This window comes from Polyodon spathula, chromosome 8 (genome assembly GCF_017654505.1).
Source record: "Polyodon spathula isolate WHYD16114869_AA chromosome 8, ASM1765450v1, whole genome shotgun sequence".
Classification (NCBI taxonomy): domain Eukaryota; kingdom Metazoa; phylum Chordata; class Actinopteri; order Acipenseriformes; family Polyodontidae; genus Polyodon; species Polyodon spathula.
In genome coordinates this window covers 13,216,301-13,230,885 of record NC_054541.1, presented here as the reverse complement: position 1 = coordinate 13,230,885, position 14,585 = coordinate 13,216,301, and the positions used below count along the sequence as shown (strand labels likewise).

The following is a 14,585-nucleotide window of genomic DNA, read 5'->3' as shown; positions in this document are numbered from 1 at the left end:
GCTGGATCTCATCAATATCAGGGTCTAGTGCTGTATATTATAAAGACATTTCAGAGGGCTGGATCTCATCAATATCAGGGTCTAGTGCTGTATATTATAAAGACATTTCAGAGGGCTGGATCTCATCAATATCAGGGTCTAGTGCTGTATATTATAAAGACATTTCAGAGGGCTGGATCTCATCAATATCAGGGTCATCATTTCAGAGGGCTGGATATCAGGGTCTAGTGCTGTATATTATAAAGACATTTCAGTGAGGGACATTTCAGTGGATCTCATCAATATCAGGGTCTAGTGCTGTATATTATAAAGACATTTCAGAGGGCTGGATCTCATCAGGGGTCTAGTGCTGTATATTATAAAGGCATTTCAGAGGGCTGTATCTCATCAATATCAGGGTCTAGTGCTATATATTATAAAGACATTTCAGAGGGCTGGATCTCATCAATATCAGGGTCTAGTGCTGTATATTATAAAGACATTTCAGAGGGCCATATCGCATCAATATCAGGGTCTAGTGCTGTATATTATAAAGATATTTCAGGGGGCTGGATCTCATCAGTATCAGGGTCTAGTGCTATATATTATAAAGACATTTCAGAGGGCTGGATCAGGGTCTAGTGCTGTATATTATAAAGACATTTCAGAGGGCATCTCATCAATATCAGGGTCTAGTGCTGTATATTATAAAGACATTTCAGAGGGCTGGATCTCATCAATATCAGGGTCTAGTGCTGTATATTATAAAGACATTTCAGAGGGCTGTATCTCATCAATATCAGGGTCTAGTGCTGTATATTATAAAGACATTTCAGAGGGCTGGATCTCATCAATATCAGGGTCTAGTGCTGTATATTATAAAGACATTTCAGAGGGCTGTGATCTCATCAATATCAGGGTCTAGTGCTGTGTATTATAAAGACATTTCAGAGGGCTGTATCTCATCAATATCAGGGTCTAGTGCTGTATATTATAAAGACATTTCAGAGGGCTGTATATCATCAATATCAGGGTCTAGTGCTGTATATTATAAAGACATTTCAGAGGGCTGTATCTCATCAATATCAGGGTCTAGTGCTGTATATTATAAAGACATTTCAGAGGGCTGGATCTCATCAATATCAGGGTCTAGTGCTATATATTATAAAGACATTTCAGAGGGCTGTATCTCATCAATATCAGGGTCTAGTGCTGTATATTATAAAGACATTTCAGAGGGCTGGATCTCATCAATATCAGGGTCTAGTGCTGTATATTATAAAGACATTTCAGAGGGCTGTATCTCATCAATATCAGGGTCTAGTGCTGTATATTATAAAGATATTTCAGGGGGCTGGATCTCCTCAGTATCAGGGTCTAGTGCTATATATTATAAAGACATTTCAGAGGGCCGTATCGCATCAATATCAGGGTCTAGTTCTATGTATTATAAAGACATTTCAGAGGGCTGTACCTCATCAATATCAGGGTCTAGTGCTGTATATTATAAAGATATTTCAGAGGGCCGTATCGCATCAATATCAGGGTCTAGTGCTGTATATTATAAAGACATTTCAGAGGGCTGTATCTCATCAATATCAGGGTCTAGTGCTGTATATTATAAAGACATTTCAGGGGGCCGTATCTCATCAATATCAGGGTCTAGTGCTGTATATTATAAAGACATTTCAGAGGGCTGGATCTCATCAATATCAGGGTCTAGTGCTGTATATTATAAAGATATTTCAGAGGGCCGTATCGCATCAATATCAGGGTCTAGTGCTGTATATTATAAAGACATTTCAGAGGGCGGTATCACATCAATATCAGGGTTGGACTGCTATATATATATTATACAAAAAGGCGGACTCACTAATGTATCATACGGTCAGTTAAAAAGCCTGGCTACTAAGCACCTTTGAAACTCAAGGGTCGATTCAAGCAAGCTCTGGTATAGTTGGAGCTCAATAAAGCTGCAGGTATTTCTCCGTTCCACTAGGTGGCGCCCCAGAAAATGTCCTCTCACTTTAGTACAAGCTGGTTGTTGATGTAGTGACGTATGTCAAAGGCGCCGAGTTCTGCACAGCCCCAGTGAGACAAGAGGCACGGAAAGCGGATACAAGAGTATTGTTAATTGTTTTGTTTTTAAAGTAAACTTTTAGCGTGTTATAACAATGGAAGAAGACTATTATCACAGCTCGGCAGAGTGGAACGGGCAAGACGGATCTCTGGTGAGAGATAGGCACTCGTGTTTAATGAATACGAAGTCGACTTTTTGTTTAGTTTCTGTTTTGTTGTTCGTATGACGTTGTCCCTGTGTTTGTACACGCGCGGACTACATCAACGAGACATTTTATTGCTGTTCTGATGACGTGACACATCAAAAGTGGCAGTTTATTGTATTTTGTAATCATAACAACAATATGCTTATAGCCGGATTTAAAAAACAACTCGAGTAAAGTAACTCGTATTATTTTACTCTTATTGTAACCTTTACTGAGTTTTAATTTAGCCCCTTGCAAAAGTTTCTAAAGTGAATTTTTCTAGAGTTTTACCAAACTCTGCAGATTACTGTAGGGACGCTTGAGTACAGTGCATAGCAGCGCCAGTGAAGACACGCGAGCATTGACGGTTCGCTGTCCCTGTGCTTCTGTTAGGACGATGGGTACGTGGACGGGGAGGCTGATGGGAAGATTCAGGACGAATGTATGCAGAAGTTCTCCAGCCGGGATTATATCATGGAACCCAGCATCTTTACCTCCTTAAAGACGTGAGTATGCATCTCAAAGAATGGCTAGTTTCACAGATCCATTACTTTATCTAAATTAGTATGTGTTATTTCAAGATTAGGGCTAAACCTGGGTCTGTGAAACTAGCCTGGCTGAGGATGGAGAGCATAAGCAGCTAGTTTCACAGATGTCGATTACCTCTACTACAGCTAATCGTGGTCTGTGAAACTAGCCGCTTTGTCCTCCCTCCTGGGCCACTGTGAAGAGGCTGTGCTCTAAACCCCATGCTCATGATTGTGTGTTCAATGCTGCACAGATACTTCCAGGCTGGTGGGTCCCCAGAACGTGTTATCCAGCTTCTGTCTGAGAACTACACCGCAGTGGCACAGACTGTCAACCTGCTGGCAGAGTGGCTCATTCAGATGGGTAGGAGGCTTCATTCATCCCCTCTGCCTACAGGATAGAGACTAACTGGCAGCTGCTGTCTCCTGTGCAGTTTAGTGTTTAGCTGATCAGGTGGTTAACCATCAGCACTGTGCTGCGTATCCCCTGCATGTTGGAGTGAGTGTGGAATATCTCCAGGGAGCTTTGGGATTTGTTGATAATGTTTTATGTAAGGGTTGTAGTCTGTATGCAGTTGCACATTTAGATAGAAATACTGTAAATTGAGAACTTGCATAGATTTTCAATTTGAGAAATGCTTGCTTACTGTTCAAGCAGGCTTTTTAGTCACCTCTAATTCGGCAGTCGACTGCAGTATATTGTTTAGGGCTTGCAATATGATTGTCAAGATGAGTCATTCAGGTCTCTTCAATGTACTTTTTGTTGTTATTATTATTATTATTATTTGTGTTTCTTTGGTGTTGCTGAGCGTGTTCTTGTATAAGATCTCCAGAGCTCGCTGCTCTTTCGGTTCTGATGGAGATTCTTTTTGTTTGTTTGTATTCTTTAGGAGTGGAGCCGGCCCAGGTTCAGGAGAGAGTGGAGAACCACCTGAAAACCCTGCTGATAAAACACTTCGACCCTCAGAAGGCTGACTCCATCTTCACAGTGGAGGGAGAGGTGAGGCTCAATTGAATTCCTTATTACAAAACCAAACGCAGAACCATCTGAACAGCGAAGAACTGTTTTCAGAGAGGCCCGAGTTAGGTTGTGTTAATGTGGTTAAAGCAGTTTTCTTCAGCACTGAGAGTGGGGTTTGTTGTATTTTGTGAGTATTTGAAATGCACTGTTTCAATGTTGATAAGCTTAGGTAGAGCCATCGCCCAGTCCATAACATTCCACGTTTTGTTTCCCCCAGACCCCTGCGTGGCTGGAGCAGATGATTGCTCACACGACCTGGCGAGATCTCTTCTACAAGCTAGCTGAAGCTCACCCAGACTGCTTGATGTTAAACTTCACTGTCAAGGTACTTCTGCTTTGAAGAGAACTAACTGTGTTGGCCATTAGCACTGCCATCTTGAAAAGCTTGGAGGAAGACGTTGCATCTCATTATCCTGCCTAATGATGTGATAAAAAAAAACAAAGTGATTTGCATGTTTCCCAGTGTCCAGACATGGCTTTCCACCACAATATGCTGTTTGTGTTCTTCTTAATAAAGTAAGCACGTTGCAGACATGTGAATCTGGAGTTCAGTTACTGAGGCATGCGTTTTGTTGCTGGCAGCTCATCTCAGACGCTGGGTACCAAGGAGAAATAACCAGCGTCTCCACAGCCTGCCAGCAGCTGGAGGTGTTCTCCAGAGTGCTGCGGACTTCGCTGGCCACTCTGCTGGACGGAGGAGAGGAGAACCTGGAAAAGAACCTCCCGGAGTTCACAGTGAGGCACACATCTGTTAGGCGCACTGCAGTCGTCATATTTTAACAGCAGGGATTCCACCCCAAGGAGGTGTTAATGTCGTGCTTACAGAGAGGAGTCACAGAAGAGCTGTAGGATACTTGTTAGTTTGAGGTTCCTAACCCTACCATTGAAGGATTCAGCAGGCAAACCGCATTCGATCCTCACTTCGTTCTGTGTAATTGATTGATTGTAGATTGCAGCTCTGTAGTGTTGTGTGTGTTTCTGCTCTTGTAGAAGATGGTGTGCCACGGGGAACACACCTACCTATTTGCCCAGTCCATGATGTCAATACTGGCCCAGGAGGAACAAGGAGGCTCTGCAGTGCGCAGGATCGCTCAGGAGGTCCAGAAATCTGCTCATGAAAGGTACCCTGGAGCAAACCATCGTCACTTCTAGAGACGTGACAGATTGTTTGCCCTTCGGTTGTCCCCTCGAGGTGCTATTGTGCAAGGGGTAAATAAGAGTAGTTTTAGAAAATAGAAATGATTAGAAGCATCTTTGAGTTCCGCAGTTAACCTCATATACGGGAGAACAGAGTGCGTTTCTGCAACACATGCACTTGGTGAATATACTCCACAGTGTAATTATAACGATATATGAAATGTCCCAGATTGGGTTGTCCTCTGCTAAACTGAGCGGCGGGAGCTGTTTCTCGATGCCACGGGTGATAGCGTTTGTGGTAATGATGGCACGGATGGTGACGGTGCTGCTGTTACTTGCAGGGGGCATGATGCCAGCCAGATCACTCTGGCTCTAGGAACAGCCGCTGCCTACCCTCGTGCGTGCCAGGCACTCGGAGCCATGCTGTCCAAAGGAGCCCTGAACCCGGCTGACATCACCGTCCTCTTCAAGATGTTCACCAGCATGGACCCTCCCCCCGTGGAGCTGGTGAGAGCTCAGTGAGCAGTCTTGCAGTCCTGTTGCATTTAGAACTATAGGAACATAATTAGATCTTTTATTTAACATCATGTGTTCCATAGAAACTATAAAATGATATCAAAGTGTCTACCGGAAGCCATAATAGTAGTACAGTGTTTCATGATAGATTCCAGAAATGTCACATTTTTTTTCAGTTTGTTAGTTTTTTGTTATGGAAATCTACAAAGCGGTGTGTAATTCAATATGTTACATTATAGCTGTACAATGATGTAGATATAATAATCTGAGGTCACTTTAAAACTATCTGCAATTTTAATTTAACTACAGTTCTGTTTTCTAGAGCCCTTAATTCCGAGCCCTTGGCTGTGTTTCTCCTGTCTGTCTGTCTGTCTCCCCTTCCTCCACAGATCCGGGTCCCAGCCTTCCTCGATCTCTTCATGCAGTCCCTCTTCAAACCAGGTGCGAAAATCAACCAGGACCACAAGCACAAGTACATCCACATCCTCGCCTACGCAGCCAGTGTGGTGGAGACCTGGAAGAAGGTATGAGAGAGAGAGAGAGGCAGAGAGAGAACACCCTCCTCTACAAACCACTCCATACTACAGGGAAAATTGCACCTTTTTGTTTTCAGAAAGCACAGTAACTTAAATAAGATTCGATTGTTTAAGATAAGAGTTGTTTGTTACTACAGGACGTTTGAAACAGTAACAGCTTGCAGCTTGACTTGAAGACTTTGATCAATAGGGGCCCATTGTCTTTTTAATATTTCTGTTGGTGAAAATTGGATTTTGAGCGCTCTTAATAAATCTGGCCCATTAAGTTGTATGTGATCAAGATAAGAGACTACTTAAATTCCCATGTGTTGCAGTTGGCTGTGGATTTGAACCCTGTCTGTTTTTTTTGTCTGTTTTATTTTTTTTCTCAAAGAACAAACGAATGAACATCAACAAGGACGAGCTGAAGTCCACCTCGAAGGCCATTGAGACAGTCCATAACCTGTGCTGCAATGAGAACAAGGGGGCCACAGAGCTGGTGGCTGAGCTCAGCACACTGTACCAGTGCATCAGGTGAGCCGGGCTGTGCCTTCACCTGCAAGGACCCTGCACTGCCTGGGTCAGAGCCCTGTACCAGAGCATCAGCTGGGCTGTGCCTTCACCTGCAGGGACCCTGCACTGCCTGGGTCAGAGCCCTGTACCAGCGCATCCAGTGAACCAGGCTATGCTTCACCTGCAGGGACCCTGCACTGCCTGGGTCAGAGTCCTGTACCAGAGCATCAGCTGGGCTGTGCCTTCACCTGCAGGGACCCTGCACTGCCTGGGTCAGAGTCCTGTACCAGAGCATCAGCTGGGCTGTGCCTTCACCTGCAGGGACCCTGCACTGCCTGGGTCAGAGGCATGTACCAGTGCATCAGGTGAACCAGGCTGTTCCTTCACCTGCAGGGACCCTACACTGCCTGGGTCAGAGCCCTGTATCAGTGCATCAGGTGAGCTGGGCTGTGCCTTCACCTGCAGGGACCCTACACTGCCTGGGTCAGAGCCCTGTATCAGTGCATCAGGTGAGCCGGGCTGTGCCTTCACCTGCAGGGACCCTGCACTGCCTGGGTCAGAGGCATGGAGAGTCACAGCTCCGCTTACCACCTGTGCAGCTTTACTTTTTACTGAAAGCAGGTCTTTTACTTTTTAACAACTGAAGTTTGGCGTCAGAGTTCTTGCTCATGGGCAAAGCAACTTGCTTTCCACCGTCTGATCAGAAGCTGCTTCAAACTCTGTCTGCTTTAGAGGAGTAATAATCTTTGAAGACATTCTACAATATAGTATTGGGTGTCTTGTACACAGTCTTATCAATACACAGTTGATTGATTGAATACAGCATTAACTGTCTCTCTATCGGCAATGCTGTGGTTTTAGGTTCCCAGTGGTGGCGATGGGCGTGTTGAAGTGGGTTGACTGGACAGTTTCCGAGCCTCGCTATTTCCAGCTCCAGACAGACCACACTCCTGTACACTTGGCCTTGTTGGATGAGGTACATCTCCACCGTTTCTTACACATGGGTCATATGTATACATAAATGGCACGCAATAGGAAAGCATCATTAGAATATATCTCCTTCACACCTGCCTGCATGTTGCCCGGCCTATTGGACAGGTTGCAGAGAGTGGCCCTTCCTGCTCGCTGGGCTTGATGCCCTTGGGCTGCTAATCAAAATGCTGAGCCAGGCCCATGGCGGTGCTCTTGGACGTGTTCTGGAATGTTTTCTCACGCTGCGTTGTTTACAGCCCGCCCTGTGATTTTATGTTTAACAATCGGGAATCCCTTCTTCTTCCTCAGATCAGTACCTGTCACCAGCTCCTGCACCCCCAGGTCCTGCAGCTCCTCATCAAGCTCTTTGAGACGGAGCACTCGCAGCTCGACGTCATGGAGCAGGTAAGGACCCTCGGGGTACACACAGTACCGCTCCACAGGGACTCCTCCCGCTCCAGTAAGGGCTCAGCTTGCATAGCAGACTGGTGTACCAATAACCTGGCAAAACAGAGTGTAGACACTGCAAACATCATAATAATAATGACCATAGTAATGTCATTATTCCTCATTGAGGCTCATTATAACCTGCAGAACAGAGAGTAGACACTGCAAATATAGTAATGACCAGAGTGATGTCATTATTTTTCATTGAGGCCTGTTCTGTTGTTGCCAGTGTGGTGATTGGTAAGCAGCAGTGAGGTTACAAGCTGCTCTGCCTGTGTAGTAAAACTGCTCAAGAGAAGCAAATCCCCCAGGAGGCTCGTTATATATGGCACGTGCTGGAAACCTTGTGTTTGTGCAGATGGAGCTGAAGAAGACCCTGCTGGACAGGATGGTTCATTTGCTGAGCAGAGGCTACGTTCTGCCGGTGGTCGGCTATATCCGCAAGTGCCTGGAGAAACTGAACACGGACATCTCTCTCATCAGATACTTTGTGACTGAGGTGGGTGCTTCTTCCAGACTCTCGTATGAAGGGCAGGGAATCATTTAAAACCCATTGAGTCGCAGTTTGGGCTGTTCCAGGTTTTTCCTGTGAGCCTTCGTTGTTAACTACCTGTGCAAGCCGTGTGCGATTTGTCTGATTCAGCTTGCACTGAAAGCTGTGCTGGCTCAGCCTGCTGTGCAACGGGAGGGAGTCTTAAGTTCTACCCATTTCTGCATTTCTGATGGCTCCATTCGTTTTACTGTTACAAATTGTTTGGTTTGTCACTGGCTTCCTGTTTTTACTCCAGGTACTGGATGTGATCGCTCCTCCTTATACATCAGACTTTGTGCAGCTGTTCCTGCCCATTTTAGAGAACGACAGTATTGCCGGCACCATTAAAACAGAGGGGGAGTGTGATCCTGTCGCAGAGTTTATAGGTAAGAGCTGTACTGCAGTGTGGCTGGAACATTTTACATTACACCTGAGGGGGCTGTCTGCACACCCAGCAACAGAAATACAATGCAGAGGTCTGTACTACACTTACACGTTGAACTGTGTTCCTGACACCTGCTTATCCACTTACCATGGGACCTGTACTAGCCTGTCTCTATTCAGAATTGCCTGACCAAAACTGAAAGAAACTGTGCAGACACATTTCTGTTACAAGAGGTTATGTGAAATGCTGTGATTATGTACATGTACTTCACAACTAGACTGCATTCCTTCTATTTCAGCACACTGTAAATCTAACTTCATCATGATGAACTGACCTGGATAAAAGAGCCGTGGAGCCAGCCTTGTTTTCTCTCAGTGCGTAACTCACGCTGGAGTAAGTCAGTGATTTTCAAGGTGGAATACAACATGATGACTTTGCTCCAGCCGCCACTGGGACAGGGTGGGTTAAGACAGATCCATGGTCATGCGAGTGGGACTCTTCGTGAGGTCAATGTGAGTGGGAGAGACTCTTCCTAGACCAAAACACACTGAGAGCTTTGGAATGCACAAGGAAAGAATGTGCAACAGCAAGTCCTTTCTTTTTTATTTGTTTCAGATGTCAATTTAGATGTAAATTGATTTATGCCTGTAATATAAATGTGGGCCCGTTCTGTACAGTTGGAGGGGGAATAAAAAAAAAAAAAAAAAAAAAACACTTCCTCATTGGTTCGTCTGGGGTCCTTTCTTAGTCACAAAAACGGTCACTTGTTTTTATAAAGAAAGACTCTTCCGCAGTAATATTTTTAGATTTTACTCAGATGCAATTGTCTTATAATCAAACATAATTCAGATATATTCTTTACAAAATATATATATATATATTGCATAATTTCATTTTGTAATCAGTGCACCAGGGGGAGAGCCCCCATTGTAGTTTCATCCTTCGTTGTTATTCCATTAACTAGACCTGGATGTCCTGTTCCTGAAGTCTATTTGATTTTATAATACAAGCAGCATAGCGATTGTCACTTTACCTGTCCGTCATTCCAGGGGCTTCCAGTACATTTTTCTGATCCAAATGAGACTGGAGGTAACCCATAGCTAACAGCACGCTGTAAATGCTCATTGGTTTACAGAATTGTAATTCAGTGCTTATTGGAATCTGTTAACAGTGAGATGTGATACAAACAGTATAATTTCCATGAAAGCAGTTGTGTAGAGTCTCTAAGACAGCAGAGCTACTGCATGGAAATGTAACAAGACAACAATTAACATGTTACATGATGAGAAATACATGTATTATTATAGCAAATTATAAAGAAAAAACCTTCTGTGGAAAAGCACTTTGACATTTCATTAAAAAAAAAAAAAAAGCTTAGCAACTGACCACTGCCATTCAGAAACTTCAAAGGAGCACACTAGTCCCCTAGTGATACAGTGCACACACTGTTCTGAGTGGAGTTCCCTTTCATTACTGCACTGCATGGCTGTCCTTAGAAGTCATTAAAAAAAAAAACACCTTAAAAAGATATGTTTTAATTATGTACCTGCATAATCATTTCTAAAATCTTAGCAAGTGTTTCTAAATGTAATTGGCAGGCACTACAGGATCCCCATAGGCGCAGTCTTCCTCGATAGCCAGGTTATACTCATTCCCTTTGCCATCTTTGTAAGCACTGGTGACGATTCTCAGCCAGCCTTTCTCACCCTGCAGAGAGAGAGATTGTTAAAGTGGGGTCTCACTTTAACTCGACAGGATAAACCCTTGTAAGATGCAGTATATTGCTCCAGTCACATCTGTGCAGGGTGGCTTCAGTTAAGTGTGAATTATTGCTGTGCCACTAAGTTTTAAAGTACAACAACAGCATTGACAGAAAGATTTCATTGAATTCAGGTAGGAGAGTGAAACCTCTCATGGACACGGTCCTGCTTCCTAGCTCCACTGACTATGAATTGTTTTAGCGGGGAATTCAGACATACCCACGGCTCGCCCCAGGAATTGCGGACAATCCAAAATTCATCTCCGTTTTCATCCAGCCCCCAGCCTGCCACTGACACAATGTGGGTGATGAAGGGATGAGGGTTGTACTCTGTGTAAAGCCCTCCTGTGTAGGCATCCAGCTGCTTCGTTGCCATAATACCACAGCTAAAAATAAAGGCATGAAAAAGACAGGAGGGGCTTACTTACATGACGGGAGACTGCTTTACTAAGCTCTGTGCTGTGGCGAGAGTATGCAATGACATGTTTACTGCAGCCGCTTCAAAACCAACGAGATGAATAACCCTGGGATCAAGCCGAGAGCAGGAACATGCATTCTTTTCTTGCGGTCATGTGGTTTGTGCATGCGTACACTGAGCCATCGAGAGTGGAAAGCAACACTTGAAACACTAACAACACAACGCTGCAGAAAAGCATTCACTACTGACCTACTTGGGTGGGAACATTTGTTCATTAAAGTTCATGAATGCCAGCCAGCCTGTCGCTGCTACCTGATGGGGCCCCTGGCGTAGATCTCTGCCATCATCTTGTCCCTGCCGCTCACAGCTCCGTAGTCGTCCACCTTCCACAGGGTGTAGTTCTTGATGACATTGCACACTCCGAAGGTAGTGCACGTACCACACTGATTGAAGGGGGTGCAGTCTAAGAACAGATAAGCAGGTTTCTCTCATTTTCCTTCATTATTTCATTGTGTCTTACCTCTTTTCTAGCTCTCCAATTAGTTCAAATATATTAACTCTTTCATGTGTGAAATACTGAAAATAGCTACAAAACACCAAACATTTGAAGTGATTCTGGATGCCTTGTTTGACTCCCCCCCCCCCACTGTTTTAAAGGGAAAATATGGCATCCTTCTATGAAGTCAGAGTGCATTTGCATCATCCATAAAGACTTACCCATCCCCACATGAAGACCCGTGCATGAAAGAATTAAAGACGGTTATATAATTAGTTTGCTGCAGTGCGTCGTGGAGGTGCTGCACTAGGTAAACACCACAAAAACAGAAAGGAAGATCTGATTTAACCAGCATAGGGCTTTTAAAAATCTGAGCTAAACTTTGAATTGCCTGTGATCACACACACACACACACACACACACACAGATGGGTTGCATCACTCATTCTGTACAGATTCAGATGTGTAACACGCATGCACACACACACACACATTCCCGTTTCCTAAACAGGTTGTTGGTGTCCTGTGGAAAGCACGTGACTCGCACCCTGGTCTTTGGCCTGGTAGTTGTTGCAGGTCTCGTCTGGGATCCCATGGCTGTGTGCGTACTCCCACACCCCCGAGTGATCGCCCCCCTCACACGAGCCTGCCTGTCCACAGTCAATGACGTTCTGCACAGAGATGTACGCAGAGGGCCAAGCACCTTTCCGCTTGATGTTGATACGGTCTGGTAGGGAGAGGAATGAAAGAGAGTTAGTTACAGGGCCACAAGCAACTGCCATTTACCGGCTGCAGTGTAACATTTTAGGTGGCTGTAAATTACCATCAGACACAATGTGCATATAAAGGTATTGCTAGCACGCTAACATGCATGCATTTAGTATGTGCAATTGCAGTAGGACAGCCACAGGGAGGCGCTACCTGCTAAGGCGCTGGTGCTGCCGTGGGCCCAGCAGGATCCGCAGTACTGGGGGATGTGCTGGTTCCGGGTGGTGCTGACGTAATTCTTGCCGTCGATGTTCCTCCAGTCCCAGGCTTTGGGCAGCTCGTCCATATTGAGATACTCATGAGGGCGGGGGGCAGTGCTGAGTTTCAGGAGTAAAGAACACTGTATTTAGTACAAAGCGATAAGCAGTACAGTTAGGCAGTTTGCTGTAGTGGGATAAGCTTCAGGAAAAAGCCATACAGCCACACTCACTTTTACAAGGGCTCAATAAATGTATTTAACAGTAACCCTAATGTAACGCTTCTTGGTTTATGTATTTTTAGGTGACATCCCCCCCCCCCCCCCCCCCCGCTCAATATGAAATACCCTTGTGAGCAGTCCACTCATGTTAATGTAGTGTTTTTGGGAAGTCCCGTTCTTATTGTTTGCATAGGGGTCTATGTTTGGGAACACTTGTGATGCTACGGGATTGTTTGTGGCATTAAGCTGTGTGGAATTGCTGTACTGCAGTGTGCCAGTCTGACAGCCTCTTGTAACTGAAGGCGGTTTGTGTTACATCAGAAGATCAGGTCAAGTGAAATGCATTTCCTCAGCAGACAAGCTCGAACTTATAAATAAGAATAAAAGACAGTTACTGGAATGGAAGGTGCATAACCGTGAAAGGCACACCTGAAGCCTTTTTGTCATGAGACTGACATCATGTGACAGACAGGGCTGCACTGGCATGATATAAAACAAACGGATGAACTGAAACCCGCTTTCCTTGAACTGGGGTCACAGCGCCTTCTGAGCCTGGATCCAAAATAAAACGTTGCAGTCCAGCGTTGAAAGGCAGCCGCGGACTGTCCCAGCCCCTTGTTCTGCACGCCTCGGCTTTCACCAGCACTGTTACACCCGCACAGTGCCCCACGGATTCGTGCAGATCGCAAGCAAGCTGTATGAAACCTTTACCATAGCCGAAGGCGGCCTCTTCCCAGATGGTATTGATTACACCTCACACGCCCAAACTTGTTTTTAAAATTATATATATGACAATTTCTAAAACTACTGGCCTGTATTTAGTCAATACTATTTAAGAAAGCTACCGCTACTTGTGTTGTCGGCTCATAGATAAACTAAATCTTTAAATAATTAAATTCAGCGCCCATTCCGGTCCCCGAGGCACGAAAGTCATACCAACAATGATCTTTATAGCGCTTTCCTGTTTAATGATCGTGAACTGCTGTACTTGTGTAACTAACCACGGCACATACCTGACTCCAAACGGGTTTTTTCTTACTGTTGGCTTGTAGCAGGGTCGGTCCTCGTTGAAATACCGGCCGCCAGAAACACAGGAGACGAGACACAACGCTAACAGCAACAGCAGCCTCGCCATGTTGCAGATCATGCAATCATATGAGCGATCAGCAGATCGAGCTGACATTTAACTACTTACTAGAGGACATGATTCATAATTACCACAGCAACTTCCTCTTAAAGGTACATGCTTCCTTTTTTTTTTTCAGAAGACAAACATTTTCAGCTTTTTTTTTTTTTTCCCACAATGCTGTTCTTTCTAGTTATTGGCGGCGGTGACACAAGCAGTCCGAAATGTAAACGTTTGATTGAATCTGTTTCTAAGGCAGTAGTACACTACCCTTTGAGTTGTTCGGTTATTTCTGAAAGTCACTTAATGAAGGTACAAATGCAATGTTTTTTTTTTTTCTTTAAAATCCTATTTAAAACAATTCTGCATTGGAAGATCCACATGTCACGCAAGAGGAGACACTATGATTTCCAAACATGAGGAATCTGGATACCAGCTATAATAATTATCATAATAATAATAATAATAATAATAATAATAATACCCAGAACACCATAACCTTAGTTAATAACGTGACCCAAGCTTGTTTAAACACTGGTGAGGGATGTTCACAGGTATAGTTCATCATAATTGTGTGTGCAGGATACCTGAATTCCTATAAGGAAACGTGTATGCTATTATCAGATACCCTCACCCACAGCTAAAGTCTGACATGCAAGTCTCATCATTACAATTGGAGAAGCACTTCTTTCTGTGGTTGTGTGCAAGTCCCTGAAGGGGTGTGTACAGAGGGGTCAGGAACAGATTGCTACAGCACAGCTGTTCACTGCTAATAGTATCTAGACGCACACAA

General features: G+C 44.4%; 2 protein-coding genes across 3 annotated transcripts; one reads left to right on the top strand and one right to left on the bottom strand.

The window, feature by feature from the left end:
• The first annotated feature begins 2,033 nt into the window (after window positions 1-2,033).
• On the top strand, window positions 2,034-9,147 carry nelfcd (negative elongation factor complex member C/D). Of its 2 annotated transcripts, XM_041256893.1 has the most exons (15): window positions 2,035-2,210; window positions 2,637-2,749; window positions 3,025-3,134; window positions 3,661-3,770; window positions 4,009-4,116; window positions 4,374-4,526; window positions 4,782-4,912; window positions 5,270-5,435; window positions 5,834-5,968; window positions 6,354-6,493; window positions 7,334-7,448; window positions 7,754-7,849; window positions 8,250-8,390; window positions 8,680-8,809; window positions 9,107-9,147. In XM_041256893.1, exons 1-15 carry the CDS (start codon window positions 2,154-2,156, stop codon window positions 9,139-9,141), a joined length of 1,740 nt encoding a protein of 579 aa, XP_041112827.1. In that variant the 5' UTR covers window positions 2,035-2,153; the 3' UTR covers window positions 9,142-9,147. The 2 variants fall into 2 exon arrangements, with proteins under 2 accessions (XP_041112828.1, XP_041112827.1); XM_041256894.1 differs by lacking the exon at window positions 8,250-8,390 and having other exon boundaries at window positions 2,034-2,210.
• Window positions 9,148-9,602: 455 nt separating this feature from the next.
• On the bottom strand, window positions 9,603-13,905 carry ctsz (cathepsin Z). Its single transcript, XM_041256897.1, has 6 exons — window positions 13,680-13,905; window positions 12,402-12,565; window positions 12,028-12,207; window positions 11,298-11,448; window positions 10,788-10,953; window positions 9,603-10,515 (listed from the first exon to the last, which is right to left on the bottom strand). The coding sequence occupies exons 1-6, from the start codon at window positions 13,847-13,849 to the stop codon at window positions 10,390-10,392; spliced, it is 957 nt and encodes a 318-aa protein (XP_041112831.1). The 5' UTR covers window positions 13,850-13,905; the 3' UTR covers window positions 9,603-10,389.
• Between the last annotated feature and the right edge of the window lie 680 nt (window positions 13,906-14,585).